Source organism: Cariama cristata, unplaced genomic scaffold (assembly GCF_000690535.1).
Source record: "Cariama cristata isolate BGI_N322 unplaced genomic scaffold, ASM69053v1 scaffold2177, whole genome shotgun sequence".
NCBI lineage: Eukaryota > Metazoa > Chordata > Aves > Cariamiformes > Cariamidae > Cariama > Cariama cristata.
Genome location: NW_009628187.1, coordinates 40,214 through 63,161, shown reverse-complemented (window position 1 = coordinate 63,161; position 22,948 = coordinate 40,214). Strand labels below are relative to the sequence as shown.

The 22,948-nt window shown below is 36.1% G+C and overlaps 1 protein-coding gene across 1 annotated transcript in view; it reads right to left on the bottom strand.

The window, feature by feature from the left end:
* Window positions 1-22,948, bottom strand: part of GPHN (gephyrin) — a gene marked incomplete at its 5' end in the record, with an annotated part of 146,055 nt that overhangs the window by 109,657 nt on the left and 13,450 nt on the right. The window contains 4 exons of the mRNA XM_009704689.1: window positions 617-724; window positions 2,002-2,274; window positions 6,460-6,526; window positions 10,666-10,760. Of these exons, the coding sequence (XP_009702991.1) occupies window positions 617-724; window positions 2,002-2,274; window positions 6,460-6,526; window positions 10,666-10,760 (543 nt within the window). The remainder of the gene's footprint in view (window positions 1-616; window positions 725-2,001; window positions 2,275-6,459; window positions 6,527-10,665; window positions 10,761-22,948) is intronic.

Genomic DNA, 22,948 nt, shown 5'->3' with positions numbered 1-22,948 from the left:
GATAAACTAAATCCTTTCTACCACTCATTGAAATAGTTGCCTACTATTCACTAAAAATCCAGTAATTTATAAGTTCACTGTATTCTGAATCTTCAAGTCTTTTCTTCTGTTTTTGAGAAACTCTACTTCTAAACAGAATACAAAAATAAGGGAGAAACTGCAAGTGACGAAAGCAAACTATGAACATCCAGTGCAAATGTTGTATTATGTTGACAAACAAAAAATTGAGAGGAAAAAAGCAAAGCAAGGCAAACGAAGGGGAAAATTTACCAAAATTTCATAGCTCTGCAGTAGTAATTTTAGGTTATTAATTAATTATATTCAATTATCGAGTATATAAGATGATAAAGCCAATGACTAATCAGAAACATAGGCTTTATAGCAATGATTATCTCAGCAGCCAAATGATTCAAAGTGACAATGCACACAAACTTTACCTTGTTTAGTCCTGTATCTTAAACAGAATATTTTCTGTAACATGTTCTCTAAAAGATAGTACTGGTGTGTCTTTGTTAAAGAAAGTAAATAACACTGTCTGTTCACACATTAGACTAGGAGGCAGGCAGTATATTTTTAGCTACTGTTAGTGCAAAAGCCTCTTGGAAGCATCTCTTACCGGTTCTCCCGCACTGCCTGCTGCGTGATGGTAATAACTGATGAGACCAGGGATGGGATGTTCACCTTTTGCCATGATAACAGCTGAACTGGTGTAGGATGGATGTTTCTAATGCACAACACATAACAGCTATGAATACAGTGACAGGAAAACATGAAACTATACAAGCAAATGACTGAAAGGGAATGAGGTGAAAACAAGCACGATACTGAAATGCCAAGCTCATATGAACACAGCCAGTTTAGATCTCAGGTATTTTCTGTCTTTAAAAATTGCACATATTATTTACCTTTGCCTATATCAAAATAAATTGATAAATTTAAAATTTGCATTAAAAAAACCTGAAACTTGCAAGTGATAATTACCTTAATTCATCCCTGTAAAGATACATGTAATCAGGATTTTCTGTACATGAGGAGACGATCTCCAGCTGCAGCTGTCTTAGAAATGTCAAGATGTCTCAGACCTGAATTCACATTTCTTGAGTTAGAATGATGCCATTTTGGTTTAGAAATTGTTTAATATAATTTTGAGTTACTTGGACTTTCACTTCTCATAATAGAAACTAAAAACACAATTTGTGGAGTAAATTTAGAACAAAGGGGTTTGAAAAAAAACCTTTCCAAACACATAGGGATACATTGTCTTTCCATTTGAAAACTGAAGACAAAACTGAGGTAAATATTTATATATTGCTTCAAATAATACGGTATTTCTTTGGAAAACATTTAAAATTTGAACTGAAATAATTTGCAAGTGTTATCTAATTTTTTCCTTTTGTAGTCTCAAATTTATTATTTTGGTTTGAGTAATGTTGATCTCTGATTATTGGTTAAAGCAATGCTATAAAGACAATGTGATGATATTTAGTTTTGTGGCAGAATTTCACATCTCTTATGCAGACATGCATGCTGGAATACAGTAGTCTGGATAGCTTATTACTTAACCTGCTACCTATCTGTCATACTTTTTATCAATGTTTTTAGAAATCAACATTTTATTTTCAAAATAGATACTATGGCTTAGAAAATTTTGCTGCAATTCCTTAATATGCCACCTACTGAACTTTACATGTTCAGGTGTGTGAGTACTTTGAATAAAAAAAAAAAAAACACTAAAAATAGTCTGTCACATCAGAATGGTATCGTAAAAATGCATGTTATCATCAAGATAATAAACAACGTATCTCCCACTGAAATTTGAAATCACCTACCGAAACAGGACTCCTATCTTTTTATGAAGCTGTATTTCTACAAAACATATCTAAAATACATCTGTTTGACCACACAGACATCAATGTGTAGTCTTAACATGCAAATGAATATTGGTGGAAAGTACCTGAGATAGAAACTAAAGGGTCTCTTAGGGAAACAAGCCAGACTCACCTTAGCTGCAATGGCTGCTGCTGTTATATGTGAAGAAGAACTGTCCTCTGTTGAGGCAACTCCACTATCCTTCTTCTCTTCCTCCTCTTCCTCACACTGTACTCCTTTGTCTTCTGTCTGCTTGTGAGGGCTGGTGGTTGGAGGAGGAGAAAGAGGAGGTGGTGGTGAAGGTAGATCTTCAAGCTCATCGTGTACCTCCTTTACTTTTACAATGGCATCCCGCAAAAGATCAATGGCATGAGGTAGGGCTGGCAGTATAAACTGAAAGCATTCCTATGCACAACAAGAAGAGAAATGACGATGAAAAGTTACCTGCAGAAGTAAATAGGGGTTTTTCAGATTTACTCTTAAACTATATTCAGTATTTACATGTATCTTTTCACCCGATCATAAAAAAAACCTTAAATGCCCTATACAATTGCTCATAGAGGGTAAAAAAACAAACTCAGAACCAGAACTGGGGACTATACTACATATTTTTGCCTTTTTTCATGCAAATACATTAAGTTGTACAACAGAGCTACGTAATTAAGCTAATATTGGATTAAAATATCAGAAAACAAGAGTTAAATTTTCATGAATACATAATACAGAAAACAGGTCATAGCAGTTGGCAGAATGCTACAAAAATGCAGAATAAAACCATTAACTCTATCCCTGCAGGGATATTAGCTTAAAATCATTCCTATTATGGTCCTTCACAATTAGAGAACAATTCGTAAGGGTTTCCATAATTATACTTTTACATAATTATACTCTTTTTTATTCATGGACTTATCCTATATACTGGAAGAATGACAAACTACACTGATGTAATTATAATTTTATGTAACTCAGAAAAAATTGTTCATAAATAACCTATTTTTCAAATCTCTCCTTGCTCTATGATCTTAAAAACAATTACAAAGTTTATTTTATATGGTTGGAGAAAGCAAAAATTCAGACACTGTGTAGCTGTTTTTGTTCCATAATGGGTATACATATATATAGCTACCTCTGCTGCTAAAATGTGCCAGTGTCTCACCAAATCAAAGAGGAACCTCAGGAGGTTACTCACTGCAGCCTCCTGCTCGTATCAGGGTCAATATGAAATTCAGACAGGTTGTTTAGGGCTTTGTTCAGTAAAGTCTTGAAAAAATCCAACAACAGAGACTCCATAACCCCTTTTGACAATCTGTTCTAATGCTTAATTACCCTCAAAGTGATCCTCCCCCCCGCCTTGTCTGGAAACTACCTTCTTCAATTTAGACTATTGTCTCTCAACCTCCTCCCAGGCACCTCAGTAAAGAGTTTTCTTCACGTCATTTGAGAAGACTGCATATAACCATCAAATTATTGGAAAGTGATGGAATGATGGCAGGGTCACAAGAATGAATTGCCATGGCAGCGCAGTTAGGGAACATATAAGCTGACAGAGAAAGCTGACATTATTCCTTGTGTTACACTTCATTTTTGGTTTTGTTTCAAGAATAAGAAAGGTTTCTAAAAATGTATTTCAACATTCTAGAGTACCCAGAAAATAAATAATGATAAACATTTTGTAAATAGATACTGCAATAAATACTTTCAATAAATAAACATCACTGTGTAAAACAAAACAAAGAGCAAACCATCCATCAGAAACTACTGGAGTTTATATAAGCCACTCTGTAAGTCAAAAACATGACTCACAAACACTGTGTTTCCTCAAAGCTTCTAAATAAGAATCCACCTTTTAGTCACTCCTTTAAGAGTAATTAAAAGTCAGACTACTTCATAGATATATAAATTCTTTAAACATTCAATTTGGCACTCTGAAAAACTGGAGTAAACTGGATGAGCGTAAGATGCTGTATATACTGAAAATATATTAAAATATTTGTAAACACAATAAAGAATTATAACTTCTAATGTAACTGCAAACCTCAGAGTTATCATGCCTCCACAGTATTATTTTTAAAATGGTTTAAAATACTGAAGCATACAACCATCACTACTTCAGTAAACAAGCAGACCTCAAGTAAGTGGTAAACAAGGGTAACAATCTGGGAACTGACCAATAATCATGAAAAAGTACATTAATAATTAACTCATTAGAGAAGCATGTTCCTCACTCCTACCACAGAAATAAAGCCTTGTTGGCTTGACTGTTGATGAATAGGTTCCCAATGAGTACTCTAAAAGCTCATGTTATTTGTAAAACTCAAAATAAATTGTAAAATTTGTTTCAGGCAATTGTTAGTACAATTATGAAAATTGCCATAGACCCAATGATTTCAAAGAGCATCTGGTAGTTTCACACTTTGCCCTCTTTCATAACATTAAATACCTTTTGCAAGCCTAAAGGAAAGAAAACAGACTAGAACAACACAAAAACGGAGGTATTCTACAGGTCTTGAGTCAGTGGTACATGTCACACCAACATTCTCTGCAGAAAACATGTTTGGTATGCATTGTGTCCCTTTTTGAGATGAAGCACTTACACTGCTGTCATTTTCTATTAATATTTTATTAACGAAATATGCATACTGCTGCAATTTCATAGCTTTATATAAGCTTCTTATATGATTGTATTAATATAACGGGAAGGAAATTAGCAAGCCATAAAAGAGAGAAATGAGAGCAATTCCTGGTAACAATCTGTCCTATTTGGTTCTTGGGATCCAGCCTGTTATGGAACAATTTTCTCTGCTATCCATCTTAAAAATCTTTGCTGAAATCTGATACTTTAAAGATGTTTCATATTAAACTAAATTGTGACAGAAAAGAGTATCATCATGACAGGAACAAATAAATCATCAGTTTATAAAAAGCCTGCTTGTATAATGAAATTTTATTACATATTTTTCTTTTCCAGCAGAATTACCTTTTTTATTACTTACTTTATATCAAACTATTGTTAAAATACTTATTAACATTTTTTCATTTCTTTTCCTCATCTTCTTTCTACAATTCACCTATCTTCACAGTCTCAGTGCCTCAGGGCAGAAAATGACAATTCTTTCTATACCTATCATGTTAGGAGTGCTACTGAACACAACAAAACCCATTAGAGATTGTCAGCTATTTCATCTCTTTCACAATTCAACAAAGGAAGTAGAGACTTCTGAAAAAAATCTTACTGGTGCAGCAGTTCTCTAAGATGTGGGGCCCATTGCTATATTAAATACATGTACATACATATGACTTCCCACTCATAACTGGAAGACTTTCAAGTAGGTATACTCCTGTGCCACCATCCTCCAATGATTGTTGCATGTTTTGAAGGCTTTTAAATTAGTTTTCAGTTACAGAGTCTCATTAGATTTCCTAAAAGGCTCTAAGGAATGATAGAATCATAGCAGGGCTTACTGAGTCCTTGAACTGAAACATGTAGACAATGTATCTGAAAACCTGTAGTGGCTGCTTAAGATAAGAGTATTCAAAACATTTCCTCTTCAACTTCCAGGTGACAGCCCACATAAACATTCTTTATTTATCTCCAGACATAAGTCTTTCAAGCAACAGTGACTTCAGGGCTGTGCTGCCAAACACATTAGTACTGTCTCCTCTGTGACTGGATACCACTGGTTCAGAAGACGTCGATAAACTACCAGGTACACATTTGTTAGAGGCCAGAGGTAAAGACATTTTTTAACAAGGCCACTGACATAGTCTGAGCCCTGGAGAAATACATTCTCATGACTGATGGGAGATCTACCTTAGCAGTTTTGTATCAGGTTGTACAGCCCACTATTCAGCTTAGCGGTATTTGTGTGGAGAAGCTTGTTTTTCTGGATCTATCAGCCAACTACACAGAAAGAGCGAGCACTGGAAAGATCTAGCCTTACTAACACACAGACACGAATTCCTCCTGATGTTTAATTGTGTTTCTCTCAGCTCTACAGTCAGAAAGTAAGTATGAATAAAAACATAAAGCCCTACTCCTCTGTCCAAACTGAGCAAACTGCAGGAAGAAAACAAACTGCACAAAGGGTCTAAAGTCTCATACCCATATCCAAAAGATTTTAAAAAATCCTCAAACTCTTAAAAATGATGTTCCTTTTTTTCCCCTCTTGCTGACCAAAATTGGGAATATTCTTCAGACTCCAGTAAGTTCTACCATACACTAGGCCTTCCTCTTACTTCTGTGCGAAAGAGAACGCTTTCTTGGAAGCTGTAGACAACACAGGAATCAGTTACAGGCTGACTAGAGAAGGAGGAGAAAGTGTAAGAGACCATTAGACTCTCCATTAGCACTGCCTGCTACAGTGAGCGCTCTCTTGCACTACATGTAATGCTGTCCTGGTCACACAGTACCTTCAATCGGGTCAGAATTGTATTGTCCCTGACTGAGGGTGATGGTGTGTTCAGTTATATGAACAAGCATTTCAATTCACTTTTGTAAAATTTGTCATAGTGGGTACTTTCTACCATTCGGAACAACGGGAGGTACTCATCATTGGTCCTTGGTAGCAGGTCAGTAGTAACACTTCTTACCTGTGACCCTTTCTTGCTACCTGGCAAATTAATTATGAGAGTCTTCCCTCTGATTCCACACACAGGTCTGAAAAGAAAGAAACCCAGAGTGAAATTCTTGCATGCAACTTTCTCCACTGTAGAAACAAGAACAGAGCATTTAAGATAAATTCTATTATTTATCAGAATTTGTAAACTCAATTTCCAACATGTAAAAACATTTGCTGATCATGTTCTCATAAAACAGCTCAGGAGAAGCTCAGCTGAAAAAGCATCAAACAAGGCTGACAGAGTCTAAATTTAATTAATAGAATAAACACTGCCCAGATTTCCATCTTTTTTAGATCTGTATAGCTCCCTTAATTCTATTGTTTACTTGCATCCAATACATTCTTTGATATAATCCCTATTTGCTCATACACATGGTTCCTTTGTAATGTAATTGACGGTGTCAAACACTATTTCCCTTGCCAGGTAAAAATACTAAGTCATGCTGGTTCCATTAATTCAAATATGTCTTTTCTTTTTAGAGATGCAATGTAAGAAAAGCACAGAGGGAAGGCATTCACAAGTGAAAATTGCACTTATACAATTCATATTTAATTCTTCCTAAGAGTCTTTCCTTCCCCCTCAAAAAAAGACAAACCAACTATCAAAGACAGAAGACTTTTTTTTTTTTTTTTTTTTGGTCTTTAGGGAATTCTTTTGGTGTTGATGAGGGCTGAACTTAAAACACTCAAGTGCTGAATGCTTTCTGTTGTTTAGTTTGCCTCTTCCTCCTTTTAGCTAAATATTTTTCAAGAAAAAAAACCCAACAATTCGATTTTGTCTTGAGGTTGTAAAGAGTGCCTCCCGCTTTTTTCCATTGCTTATGAAAACAGTGGGGAAAAACCCAGGGCTGGGATATAAGGATTAGAAAAAAGTAAAAGGGTGAGATGAAACCAAAAAGATACAGAGGCTACAGTTGAGAGAAATTGTGTAACAATCTCTTTATCAAACAAAAACATGAGCCATAAACGAAGACAGAATAGAAAAGAAAATAATTTCTGGATAGGGCATTACCAAAAATTTTGAGCCAAAGGACATAGTTCGTGGGGTAGCCAACTTCCCTGGATTTCTTCTTATACAAATAATTCCCAGTGATTAATGTCATTTATTGGTATCATGGCATTTTCTAGCAGGGTAGCAAGTATTCTAGTGACAGCTGTCATAATGCTCACAATTAAATAGCACAGAGACCGTTTTTGTGCCACAAAACAAACTTTTGATACCACAGTCAAGCCAGCCTGAAGAAAAGTCTTATTTTCAACTGGCAGTTTGAATATTGCCAGTCTCCTAACCTCTGTTTTCCAATATTTGCTTCTTGCACACTACATACTGGCAGTTACGAAAGAATTCCAGCTAGCTGAGGAATGCTCTACTGCAATAGAAAGATGAAGAGCCCGAGTTAAAGAAATGTGACTCTTGTTGCAGTAGTCAAACTTACAGACTACAAACTCAATCCAGCAAATCCCATATCTGGGATAGAGTTTATGACAGATTTGAAATAAAGGAAATAGGAATTATCCACAGAGGAATTAAAATTAGGTAGAATTGTGTTTGGCAGATAGCTCCTTTAATAATCTTCTCAGCTCTTTTACTCTGCTTTAAATAGTTTTGAACATTATAAGCTAAATGACCAGTACAACCAACCAATAATAAAAAAGGATTAGACCAGCAGCCATTCTCCCGAAAGCTACAAGTTTCGGCTGCCAATAATCACATCTAGTGGCTCAAGAGAGAAATGGAGCTGCCAGAAAATTCTCAAGAGAGCATGCAAAACTAAGTAGAAGTACCCAAGAACTGCATGGCTTGCAAAAAATATTGTGTGTGCATTCTGGGTAATTTCAGAGATAAATTAATTACATTCCTCCAAATGTGAAACAGCTGAGGGAGATGCTGTGGATCTGATGTTATCCTCAACCTCGTGATGCAGTGGACAGAAATTTTAAGAAAAAACAAAGAAGTCTGAGAAAGAAGAATACAAATAGAAACAAGGGAATGGAAGAAAAAGCAGGACATGGGAGAAAACAAAAAATTACATGTGAGGAAAGAAACACAGGTCCACTGCTCCTCATTTGCTATAAGCATCTGTGAATCCAGTCTACAAAATAACTCACCACTTCCTAATGCTGGCCCATAGTCAGGAAGACAGCCTATAAAGTTCATGTGATAAATACAACACGATTGACCTAACATTTCCAAACCTGCAGGTGATTTATAGAAGTGTCAGCTTAATGTTGCATAAGAGAACTTCTGCTTTTCTTTTTTTTTTTAAAAAAAGTCAAAGAAATTACATGCAAAATTATCCATCAGAACTTCATTTCAAAATGAAGTCAATGAGAGGTAAGCTTAGGACAAGTGACATTTAATGTTAAATACTTTGAAAAGTTAGGATCTACATCGCTCAAACTGTTTACCCAAAATTAGTGTATGTTTATGACCTCTCTTAATGTGTGTCTTAGTTCTCATTGTAAGGGGGGATTACAACACTCCCTCAATTTGCAGAATTTTTAATGAAAATACAGTAACAATTTGTGCCTTAGAATAACAAGTAATGTAAGAAAAATCCCAGAGGAAGTCAGTCTGCATTCAGAGAAGATTTTGAATAAAGAGCACTAAAACCAATTCAGGATTACACAGAGGACAACCAAAAGAAGGAAAAGTAAATTTGCTTCCTCCATCTTAAGTATTTGCAGAGGAACTCTACAAAGAAATGTAATCATTAACACACACTGGCATTCAGGCAGAACCGAGATTGCACAAGAAATCACAATGCTGTAATTTTTGTGTACTTAACTTTATAATCTGAACAGTTATAAAAATAATGGCCTTTTGCATGCGGATTGCTTTTAGGCCTGAAGTAAAGGTTTTCACGGGGAATTTTTTAAGGCCTAATATGACTTCATGCAGTATCTTTGTAATGTTATTTCTCATCATTGCCATCAATTATTACTGAAATTGGCTATAGTTTAAGGGACATTTTGTTACTATATGTACTGAAGAGTCAGGTGGCAATCCAGCATTTTGGTTCCACTACCATTACAACATCCTTTCAGCCATCCTGATCCCACCACATCCTAAATCAAACTTGGTAGTGTCATCTAAATGGCTACCCTTTTCTTGATCAGAAACAGAACAGCTAAATTAACCTTTCCTGTCCTTGTGGTAGCATTCTGCTATCCTTTCCCTTCAGATAAACACAAACTAGGATATAAAAAATTGTATCAGATAAAAAAAAAGAAAATATTTGCTAATCTGGACAGAATCTGAAGGTTTTAACTTGGTAATGTTGCTCTTTCAGATATGCGATACATGATACAAAAAGTTTTAAAACACCTTGTTGTATCACTAAACCTCTCATCTAAATGTCCTTAAAAAATGTAAGTATCTGAATACAAATCCGCAGATTTGAAAGTTCCTTCTTTATTTCTTACATAATTATTTTCTTGTTACACTCTCACTATACAACAAGAAATCAAAAACCTGTTACAGCCATTGTTTCTTAGTTACCTTGAAATAAAGTGCAAGCACAGACTAACTTCTTGATATTACTAAGTTTATCATAGGCAAAATGAGGTAAATTGAAGGAATAAAATAAACATCAACCCCAGAAAGAAATACAGGTTAACAAGAGATGTCACTGATAAAAAAGAAATAACAACAGGCAGAGAAATAGTTACTAATTATGTAGCAGGAAACACCAAACTCTAGGAGTTAAAGTACTATATCTGAAAGCACGGGATAAAATACTATTTAACTTATTCAGAGAGCTGTCACTGACACTGGACTGAAAGCAATATCAAAACAATACATTTGTATTTACAAAAAGTGTTTTTGCTAAACAAAGCATTTTAGTACTTGATGAACAACATATAGAAGAATTCTTCACTCACTACCGAAATGACACAGCTCTAGGATGAAAAGACAGCTGTTTAACAGCATGCATCAATATTACAAACAACCTGGCACAGAAAAATACAGGAGGATACAGTGTCTAATGGAGACAACAAAGGGAATTAAATGAGAGAATGCAATTACCATTCTTGGAATTTGGCCACTTCTCTGAAGTTAAGACTTCTAGTCTTGGTAACAATGGCAATCTTCAGTTATTTGTGTACAGTCATTTCATGACAATGTGCGTTTCTAAGGAAATAGTTCACCTCATTTTGAAAGAAATAGTCTTACCTAGAGAGCATGCCCAGAGGAGTAACATTAAGTGATCCCATCAGCATTGCCAGGGCCATCCCTGGGGCTTCTCGTTCTATTACTTCTTTAGTGGCCTGCAATCAAAGATTAAATAGCAAAGTGAGTGAAGAAGTACAAGGATAAGAAAAATATGAAGCCAGCTAAAATTTGGGTAGGAATACCTCCTTTTTTTGTTTCTGCCACAAGACATACTTGGTAAATTCTCAATGTTGAAATATGCTAAAGAATTTTCTCTCGGTTGTACAAAACAGGGAAAGACAAGGGGTTGGGAAGAAGCACTATTAGCTGTACTGTAAAGACTCCTATAGAAAATGTTAAAAATCAGCACCCTATATATAGCCAATGTCAACCAACACCACATAAATAACAACTCCCTCTAACAGAAAGGAAAGAATGTTTGCGAATAAGCAAAGCAAAGACCAAATGTAACTGCCTTCTCTTCCTCATCAATCTCATGTGCATTTTCCCGTTCAGATTTTCCCAGGCATGAGAAGGGTGAATCGGTCTGCGCAGAAGACAAAAAAAAATTTGCAAAGGGAAGCCCATGTAGCAGGCAGGCAGGAAAATAGTAAAATGGTAATGATAATGGCCAGAGGCTGATGCCTTCCTTTTTGATCAGGCCAGTAAAACAGCAGTCCCAAACAAGCTGGTGGATTTTATTCACAAGCTGTCCTTATGCAGTGGGCATCGAGAAGCCTGGAAGCAGAGTCTGAAAATTCTTGTCTTTTTAGTACTTTTTCCACACAGGGAATCAGATGGAAAATTATTTTTCTGGGACATGTACAATGTTCTGTCCTTACTTCCTAAGACGAATTTTCTCAAGTGCACAATCCATGCAGTTTCCCAACATCTAACTTTATTTAGCACATAATACCTCAAAGGCAGGTTACAGTCCTACCCTCTCTTCATTTCCCTCACAGTAGTTGCTGTTCAGTGGATCATCTTGTTTCATGTTCTGAAACAAGGTTCTAAGTTATTTGGCACAACTAAAATGTTAGCAATGCTCATAAAACTGTGAAATCCATTGTAAAACATCCAGCCAAACTACAACACTTTGATGGTACAGCTATCAAAACAGAAATATAAAAGCATATCTTAAATATAAGGACACTCTGAATAAGCTAAATTTTCTTGGCAGTTTGATATAGCAAAAGAATAAAATGGAAGAAAATCACACAAATTATTTTGTGGGAAAGATGAAATTATAAATCACATCCTTGTACTTTTGTAAGCTCCTACTTTACAAATAGAAGATCAAAGTCATAGAGAAGGAAAACAACAGAATTAACCCAATGGCATCCCTATGAGAAGGATCCAGGAGTCCTATACTAGCTATACAGCTAAAACACTTACAGGAAGCAATCAATAAAACAGAAAAAAAATATCCCTGAATGGTACAGATATTTAAGTGGCCATATTCTCAAACATTGCCACTAACATTTAACATGTTTTAAAGGAATATGTCTGTATCAGAAGACATCAGACACAGCAACAAAGTAAACCTTCAGATCTTTTATTAATAAGCAAACTTGGTATGTGCTCAGTTGTGGGAAGTAGGAATTTTGGTTTAACAAAACCAAGCAATTTTAATTCAGTAGCTGACACCACAGTCTCTTTTATTTCAAGTATAGACGTTGGTTTTAGTACCTGACAGAAACAGAAAAGGCACATAAATACAACCCAGTGTCTGTATTTTTACATATGGGAAATGAGAAGCAGGAGGCTAGGAATGATGTAGACAAAACTAAAACCTCTCCACTGAGGGAGATGGCCTAAAGATACCTGCTGAGGTATTCAAGTATAAACCACATAAAATTCTTAAGACTATTGATAGACCTGATGATTTTTCTAGTATAGAAGAAAAAGGCATTGCAATGGTGAAGGGACACTTTGCTGACAATGAAGAAGCTGGTGAAACATGCTCTATGTGGGCACACATTGTATAGAAGAAAAAGGCATTGCAATGGTGAAGGGACACTTTGCTGACAATGAAGAAGCTGGTGAAACATGCTCTATGTGGGCACACATTGTATAGAAGAAAAAGGCATTGCAATGGTGAAGGGATACTTTGCTGGCAATGAAGAAGCTGATGAAACATGGATCCCTCTGTGTGTGCATACATAGTAAGTCTACATCTATGCCTTTTATTTTCAGCTAATACCATGCTTCAAAGCTATTCAAAACTGGTTTTAAATAGAAAGTGCATTTCGAGATTTCTTTTTTGCCCTTGAGCACAGTGACACTTTGAAGATACCATTAGTTAAAATTCAAAACAGGCTTCAAAGGTAGTACAAAATGCAAGAGAGTTCCATAAACAACAGTCCTGCAGCTTGGGGAGTCCTTCAATGAAATTCAAGTCCATTCTCCAACTTCACAAGAAAAATGACCTTCACAAAATGTCACTGCTAGCAGGCAATGTGATTATTAAAAATGTATAGACTAAGCAACAAAAACTGAAAGGGCACAAAGTCCAAACAGCAGTACAGCTCTCAACTGAAGTTTCTAAAAATACTTGTTTCAAAACATACATGTTTATATTTATTACTGCAGACAGACTTCTACAAACAGGGGAATGCTTCCTGTTTTCCTATTTGCAGCCTGACTGGATGGATGTAATCAAAAAAGGCTGCTTCTAAGTAAACAACTTTTACAGTGACATCTGCTCTTGAAATCAGCCACTGGAAAGTCCACTCTTGAGATGTCCTCAAATAACATGACTTAAAATGTGCAGTGTACGGGAACTGAAATCACCATCACACTGGGAAGCCCATTCTTAATTAACTACACATATATGAATGAAATTAGCAGTGCTGCAGTGATTTACAGATACTTTGTGTCTATCTGTAAGAACTCTTTTGTTTCACCTAACAATGTACTGAAGTGCTGTTGGTGAGGTTTTCTAATACTTCTTCAGGTTTGAAGGAAGGGTGGAAGAGAGATGTCAAAACTAGACTTTCATCTGTGTCCAGCTCAGGAGATAACTGTCTGGTACCAACATCTACCTGCATGCAAACTATTAAAGAATTAGTGACTCAGCACCTTCACACACAGTACTCTAGCAAGGCTGAATTAAGATTGTTAAACTGTTTCACGGGCAATTTTTTCTTGATAGTCTCACAATCAGCCAGCTTTTGCCTGCTGCAGGGGGCCATAGTGTTGGCACAAAATGAATCACAGATCAAGGCTGTTGTCCTGGGCCCTCTTACAACAGCAAGGATGACACTACTATGCGAGTAGAAGCAAGAAAAAATGATGAGATTTTATTCAGAGCTGTCACACTGATGCCTTCATCAGGACTGAAGCTATAAACTGATTTCTCAAACCTGAGGCTGATGATTATATAAAAAGTAGGTGGAAAATACTGAAGTAAATTTGCATAAAATACTAAAATGACAGTAAAGAAGTGTCCCTAGTTTCTCCTGCATAAGGTGGTAGTGCAAAGACAACAGATGCACGCAAGACGGAGGTGGAAAACAGGGGTTCCACAGAAGTGGAAGCATTTGAAGGTAAAAGCAAGAGTTCAGGAGAGAGACAGAAATGCAAAAATGTCTGTTTGGAGGTTGCAAAGAAAGGCGAGGTTTGTAGTTTAGGTGAGAAAAGGGAATGTGGGAAGAAGGAAAGGAAGAATTGCAGACAGGAGGTCCAAGCAGCATGATTGTCAGAAGGGCAGGAACGAGAGTAGAGTGAGGTGGAGGGAATGAAGTGAGTGGGCTGGAAATAAGACAGCACAAGGTGGCTTGGACAGACAATACATGAGGGAAAAACTCAGGAGAAGCAAAAAGACAGACAGGACATGATGTAAGTGTCAGGCTGTGGGGAAACCAGAGAGAGAGATAATGGGACTGAAATAAAATGGTAGTTTCTACTCCAGAGAAGAGAAGCAAAGACTAACAATTAAATAATTATTTCGCTGAACTATTCAGGACTTATTAACAATGCCTATGAGAGCAGTTGTTCTTATATTTCATTGCTATACGAATAAACACAATATTTTAAAACACATTTTTGACTGTTTTCAAAGTGCCTTTTTATTGCAGTTAGGGCACTATGTTCCCAAACCAACGGATATATTTTTAGGTATCTTTGACGTAGTTGTGGTTGCTTAACAGATGGCTTGCTGCCAATTGGTTTCACAGAGTTCTCTGCTGCTTCACTGACTTTCTTTGCCTTCATACAAATTAGGTTAGTTCAGTTTCTAACCTGTGGAAGCCCTTCCAGGCAGCTTCTGGAGGATATACCCGCTACAGACTGATTTAAGTAAAAGACTTAGGACTACTCTTCTTGAAATATTCATAAACTCCTTATCTTTGTCTTTCAGGTATTAAGCATAGGAAAGTTTGACCTTAATAAAAAGTAATGATCTGAGAAATTTCACATACTCTTCAGTAGTTTTGGGATGGTAAAATAGTTTTCTCTCTTCAACTAAAATGCTAATATGAGACTAAGAAGTCATAATATATTTGATTAAATTAAGATGACTGAGACTGCCTCAGTTGAAAATATTATTTCTGTTGAAAAAGATAAAATCTATGACTCTGCATAGCATATCATAAAGCTATTTATGCAAATTAATGGACAAATTTGAAGATTATTTATATTTAACAGACTACAGAAATAGCATAGATAACATTTTATTACCTATTCGAGTTTTTCATTGAAAGCAGAAGTCTTGGAAGGGCCTAACCAAAGAAATATCTATACACCCTCTGCAACAGAGCTCACAGACCATAGTCAAACCTCAGAAGACTGGACAAAAAACTACGGAGACAGATCGGTCAAATATGCAAGAAAAACATCAGTCATGTCTGTCAACCAGTTGTGTAAGAAGTGTGTATTTTAGGAACAAAAACTGCATCTCTCAGCTTGGAGATGAGATACCTTCTTCAAGGTTATTCAGTATACCTCTGCTGGAGATAACACATGTGCCTGTAATTTCTATTCACTAGTCAGCTATTTCAGCTTATTGTCTACTTCCCTATTCTTATTTTGAAGGGGAGAAAATAGAGCTTACATGGAGCCAGTCTGAATAGAACTTCTCGCCTAAAATTCACATATCTGTTTCTTCTCTTAGTACAGTAAGAAATACAGGTTGCAACAGTCGGTTTCTTTCAATACATTGAAAAGTTTTTGGATAAGGATCAGTTTTGAGTCACTCATTCTCACCATCATGCTGTCTTTCCTTGAATTTTTCTTATTCCCTGCCCCCAATAACCCGCGTGATGATATTCTGTCTTTTTTTTTATGGATGGAAGGCTTGACAGGAACTGTGCTCTCTGATGTTCTCCAAAATCAAATTTATTTGGCTAATTGCTCAGTTAATTTGACAAATGGATAAAACTGATCACACATGCTATTACTGCAAAGCAACCAAAGTCAAGCAGGTTTGTAGAAGTCTCTCAACTTGCCATCAAAGTTAATAACTTTCTAATAATATAGTGGTGAGATACACCATGCAATGGCCGTCCCTTCACATGTATGCAATTATAATTATCACTGACTTCTTGACATTAAATTACTTGTCACAGATCCATGTAAGTCAATAACAGCCTGCATCTGGAGAGCAATGAAGAGCTGCTTCTGGACATCGTGGATTCCAGAAGTAGGTGTTTGCTGTCGTTCTAAGGCTTTTGACAGATTCACAGCCATACCAATGAACCTGGCCACACGCACATTAAAGGTAACAGCCTGACAGTCATCATTTCATCAACAGTAAGTTATCCATGAGTGCTAATGGTGTGGGCCTGTAAAAACGCATCATCTGTTTTATAGTCCTAGAGAGTGAGGAATAACTGATGTAAGGCTAAAGTAAGCACCAATCACTATGTCTGGGCTCACAGGATGGACTGGTGGTGGCTAGGTAGACATCAGGCCAGCACTGCCCCTAATGGGCATGTTCATTTCTCCTCAAGAAGTGATCATCCAGGCTTCTGTCAATTTTACTGCACAGTAAGAAACTCAGCCTGGGTCTGGCAAGTCTCCATTTTGATGTTCCTGCTGGGTCTTTCTGATGTTAAATGCAGCTATGTGTGTCAGACACACAGAGACATGTACTGAGAGCTCTCCCAGGCTTTTACAGAACTATTTTACATAAAATAAAACAAAACACATCTAAACAGGTGTTTACTAGGGTGGTTTACTCTTATCACCTTTCCCTCTTATAAGTGGTGAGCTTGATACATATTCCTCTAATAACTGACCTGATATCATGTTCTTTTTCCTCTTCTTCTCCCAACTCAAATCTACAAACACCCAGAGGTCAATAAAACCCTGATTAATATAGCCAACTAAAAATGAACTCCACAAACTGGTGTATCTGCACGCACCAATAAAGCATTTCTACTGACAATAATTCTGCAGCACAAGAAGGCTGATTTGAAGTTTGCTTGCACTCTCAGCATATTTGCAGTGCCTCTGCTGCCGCCAAGATGCCAAACATCACAGAATGATCCTATAGAATTTACCTGAGTGAAGAACAAAATTGTCACAGCAATAACTGCTGTTAGATTAGATTAAATAGACTCCCTTGTCTCTGTTTCTCTCCATACCAATGACTCCCTCTACCTGCAACTTGCCCCCTCCAAATTCCCCCACTGTCTCCACTGGGATCCATCATACCATTCATTGTAACCTAATGCCTATGGCATGATACTCAGACACCAGGAGTTAATTCAATGTCCTTCCTGTTTATAAACCGGTATCAGTAAACAATTATATCAGTAAAATTCCACTGTGTATATGACCATAAAAAGCAACTGGCTGGTAGGGGTACCACTGACAATACTCTAGGACTTATGCATGACCAAGACATGAATATACCTCATTTTTAATAGCTGGACTTCAGTGATCGTGATTTTTGTGAACAAAGAATTACCTAACTGTATAGTAGTTAATAAAGATTTTAGTAAGTATTGTAACTTTCCTTAAAAGACCTTGTTTTCTTCAATTGAAATCAAACTAATCAAAATATTTACTTCATGACACTCAGTTTCATTTTTACTTACAGCTTGCAAAACATTTTGAGGAAGATGCTTCACATTTTTTGTACACAATAAAGAAGATGAAAATTTAAATGAATATACTAGACAAAGCAATGTCGTGGAATTTGTAACTTGTTTCTGCACCTCAGTAGGTTTGTATTTAAGTTTTGAGCTAAACCTGGTTGCATTTGATTTACATAGACTTCATAATTGATTTGGCTGCCCCATTTGTGTAATGGAAATGTTAATGAAATTGGTGCATCTGGGCAACCAAACCATGTCTATCTTCCAAATATCACTTCTAATACATATTAACTGTTAATAATTTTTTTTTACTCTTAATTGCTAAACAAAGTTTTAAGATGGTAAATGTATATAAAATATTTACACCATACAAACTGATCTTAATTTTATGGTACTGCCCACCCCCATACATTGTCATAAAACCAACAGAACAATCATTTTTAGAAACAGTTAACCAAAGAGAACACTTACTCAATGCTTTTCTGTACTACGAGGAATGCATTTAGGCTCTATGAAGATGTACACAGCCCACCAGATGCAGTATGTTACAGCTGTATAATGGTGTGTGTTAAGCCAGTGTCAAAAGGCAGAGGATTTGCAAAGGTGGAGAGCTTAGGAGGATTAGCTTGTTAAAACTGCAGCTGGAAATAAGACACTGCACTTTCTTACAAAGTAAGGTCAGGTGCCTACTTCCCTTTCCATCCCTCTTTTTCATGTGCAAACTGCTGTGCTTCCCACTTCAACTCCACTTCATGTAAGAATGAATCCCTTGCTGTTCAAGAAAAGTAGTACAGCTGAAGACTCGCTGGTAAAGGTAGTGACACTATTCTGCTACTATAAAAACACTGTTAAAATTTAATCTATTAATCATTATTATTCTCTGAAGTTTTCCCTCAGTTACTTCAAACTGCTTTATAATTAACACAAAATGTAAAAACCTACAGAATCCAGTGTAACTTTTGCAAAATTCTTTAAAAATTGAAGTACTGGGACAAAACCTGAGAAGTGAAAAAATTTGTTGTCTGCAAATCACAGACTCGTACAGCAGAAACGAGACAAATAAGTATCAATATCTACAATATCTCAGTAAGAGTATCAATAAGAATTCTACAATTAATCCAACTGACAATGTAATGAGCTTTAACTAACAGTGTAACAACTAGGGAGTACTGTCTCATTAAAAAAATACCCTGCACAGTGCTTCTGGTTATGTGTACTATCTTCTAGACTATATATCTTTACCAAAGGGGAGTCAGGGTATAGTCAGCTTCATTTCATACAAAACCAGTGCCAAACTTGGAATCTTTATATATACGGGGAGGGGGGTGGGTAGGAAGTATATTAAGCAATGAAGTCTAGAACTTTGTAAGGGAAACAAACCTGTCACTTCTGCTGAGTTGTGGTAGTAGTGTCACAGGAAAAGACACTATTCCTTAGAGATCCTCATCAGTACACACAAAGAATGAGGCCACCAGGCAGAAAAGAATGCTGCTTTCTCTTAAGAACTTCTCCAGTCTCTTGGGCAGTGAAAGAACCAAAGGTTCTTACTTGCAATTTCACTTCTCTAAGTAATTTTGCAATGCTTTAGCTCCAATGCATTTGCTACTGAGATTGACGTGGAACTCTTTTCTTTTCAGAATGTTGTCTGTTATTTCCTATGATTTGCCACCCTCTGCCAAGAACAAATATTGCATATGCAATATTTGTACTTCTGTAACTCCAGTCAGTTTCTGCCACAGATAAAATAGCTCCTCCAAACAATTTCAGATCTCAAATCATCAATGTTGAAGATTAAAAAAAACCCCAACCCTTCCTAAAATACACCTTCTACACTACAAAGGATGGACTACTGAACAATAATTTTTCAAGAATATACCACGGCAATACAAGATTTACAAAAAGTACTTCACATTCTCTTAAGATTCCCTTACACAGTATCTTTACTCCCCAAGTAAATCATGAAGCATCTCTAATAACAACAGCTTTAAAGTACTTCTGCCATAACCTAAAATTCCATAGAAAGGATTCTTTCATAAGATCAAGTGATGCAATTCATGCGTTCACATTTAGGCACATGTGAATGACATGTTCACTGGAACTGAACAACTGAACAGATTTTGAAAGCCAAAGAGACCTACTGTGTTCTGTCAAATAATTTCCTATACAGGATTATTTAACTCTTGGCACAAATCACTTTTTTTTTCTCCAAGATTCTCATGGAAACAACTCAATGAAAAGGTTTGTAAAGGAGAAGACTGCTGCAGCACAGGGCACTGAAATGGAAGACAGCAGAATTCATAATCTGCACTGAATTAGGAATATTAAATATATGAAGTTTACCTTTTCCTCTGGAATTTGATTTTACTATTTCATTAATGGTTTACAATACTTAATTATAATAGTTAACAATATAACAAAATCCAGTATAAAATACTTTCCCTTTATTTCACTGTTCCTAAGATCTTTTCTATACACATTTCTGTATCCAAAACACTAGTTTCTTCCAGTTTTAGAAGACGTTACAGTATCTTTCATGCACTAGCTAAAACGAGTAATTTATTGACACTATTTAGCTGTGACAATAGTAATTAATGCAACTTTGCACTGTACAGACAAATTCTGTCTGTTTACTTCCTAATTGCCCAACTCTTAACTTTGAAACCCTGAAGTTCTTATAATGTAGGCACCTTTCATTAACACAGATAGAGCAACATAGCTACATAAGCATCTTCCCTCATATACACTTCTGCTGTGCTTGGAGCAGCAGATCATGTTGTACAGAAAAATCTTTTTGCTTTTTAATAAAATTCACTCTCTGACCAAACTTTTTCAGCTGATTGATTTCTATACTAGCAGTGTGTAAGTGGATCACTGAGAAAAGTGGTAGCTTTTAACAACTGGTAAGGCAGAAGAGATTCTTAGATAGGCACAGGGAACAAATTAGTTCTTCCTCTGTGTACTTAAAATGTACATAGGACTGAACTCTTGCAATAAATGCTAAGCAGCTCACTACCACAGCAATGTGTTCAAACTCAGAGAACAGCAACTACAAACACCATAGCTCCAAGCAGATTAACTTAAGTAAAAAAATTAAACAGCAGTATTTCTATATAATGTATATAGATGACGGAAGACAGTAATTCAGAATAACGTAAAAATCATATGCGCCTAACTTAGCTGCCCAATACTAGGTGGCTGATTAAACAAATTAAATTCAGAAAATCCTCATTTAAAAAAAGCAAACAAGGAAAAGAAACAAAGATACAAAATATTTCTGGGGAAAATATTAAGCTGTCCTAACAATGTGACAAGCTATTAATTGAGAAAATCCCAGAAGTTCCAGCTAGGTTAGTAAATCCATCTTTGTTAAGCTTAAAAGAGTCAAAAGAAAACTCTACTGTTACAGACTCCTCTTGCCTGCAAAGAGCGATGATGAGTTAATGGCAGCTTCTCATTAAGATGCTGCAGGAAACAAAAGCCCTAGGAGACAAAGATACCTAAAAGAACTTTGTGCCCTTCTCCGTTCTTATTCCAGGAACCACCAATGCCGAACAGCAGAAATCAGTAAAACTTGCATGAATTGTAGAAGAGTTTGAGAGAGCCCACAGGCCTTGCTGTTCATGGATTAATTCTGTATACCACTGGATACATAAGCACTATTTGGTTTGAAAGGAAGAACTGGTCAGATCGTAGAAAGAAGGGCAATAACCCAGTTGTTTTTCACTCTTGAAAAGGGAGCTGTAGCCCAAAAACCCAAGACAAAACAAATGTGTAGATTTCATTCAGCTTTGAAATCTGCAAAATCTGCCACTTGAGTGATGTACATGATTGTAACACTACACAAAATAAAGCTTATTTCATAAATACTATAGTCTATCTGCAAAAAGATTAAAAGAAAAAGCCTAATTAAGGCATACAAATATTTCCTGAAAGCAAACAGCAAGGGTGGAAAAGACTATTTAGTGTTGCTATGATGTACTATGAGAGCAGTAAAGGACTAATCAAACAAAAGTTTAGGTGCAGTCTCAGATAAAATTTCCGAACCATGACATCTATCTGACTTCTCCAAACTCCCAAGTGAAGTGAAAGGAGCTCCAGCAAATTCAAAATGTAAAACCTGGTTGGGCAGAACAACAGAAAAACAGACTGGGGGGAACAATTCTGAAACAGTTGTTGAAGGATAGGTGACCGGATCTTCTTCCACGTGTAAACTCAGTGAATGTATCAGTTTAATTTATTAAGGAAATTCACTAACTTTAAGACATGGATATTATCTTAACAAAGAATCAGTTAAAACTGCATTATAACCATGTAAACACCTTTTCCTAGCCTGTACTCTAAAGGACATTTTAAGAAAAAGGATGGAGTGTTTAAAAAGTGTCCATCTCAGAGGACGGAGTGTTTAAATCTACCCAAATACATACATAAGAATAAAAGAAAAAATCATGGGTTAAAAATTGCGATGCTCAGAAGTAATCAACGTAAAAATAGTATCGTCTTGCTTCTTACATCTGCTTTGTCTATCTATCTCCTCATTTTTCCAACAAAAGCTATTTACCCACTAAGTAAAGAGGTAACCATAGAGAGGCACTGGAACTTACTCGGTATCAATATACCTTCAGCAAATTGTTACATGAGTTGTGGCTACAAAAGCCTTCATCAGTGATGACAATGCATGAACCAAAAGGTATACATATTCTTTAGCACACATATCATCTGAGGCATTCTTGTGTAAAACTAACGAAATAATTTTTTCAAACTGGATCCACAAGCAACCTACAGACATAATAAAATCTGAATTCCAAGTTGATATGAGTCACTGTCAGACACATTATTCCTAAAAGAATGGAAAATTTCAACTGAAACAGAAAGCAGTGATTAAGTCGATCAGGGCAGTAGAACACCTTCTGGAAATCCCAAGGGTAGCAAAATAATTACACACTTGTCTCTTTTTGAGAGTAAAAGACCTGTATTAGGTTAGGAATTTGTTTTCAGAAACAACTGAAGAAATCAGCTGCTTAGATACTACAATGCCAATTATGATCAGAAAGAATACCTTTAGAAAACAGAGAAGAATAAAGAAAGCAAACTGTAAAAATTTTAATGCAATGTAAGTACCACATTGAAGCGAGAAGAGGATATATGAAAAATACTCTCCTGACAAATATTTTGTAGGATTTAGACATAGTAGTTCAGGAAATGACCATGACAAATGTAACAAGTTATTTTATCAGACATAATAAGGAAGGAAAACAGTCTAA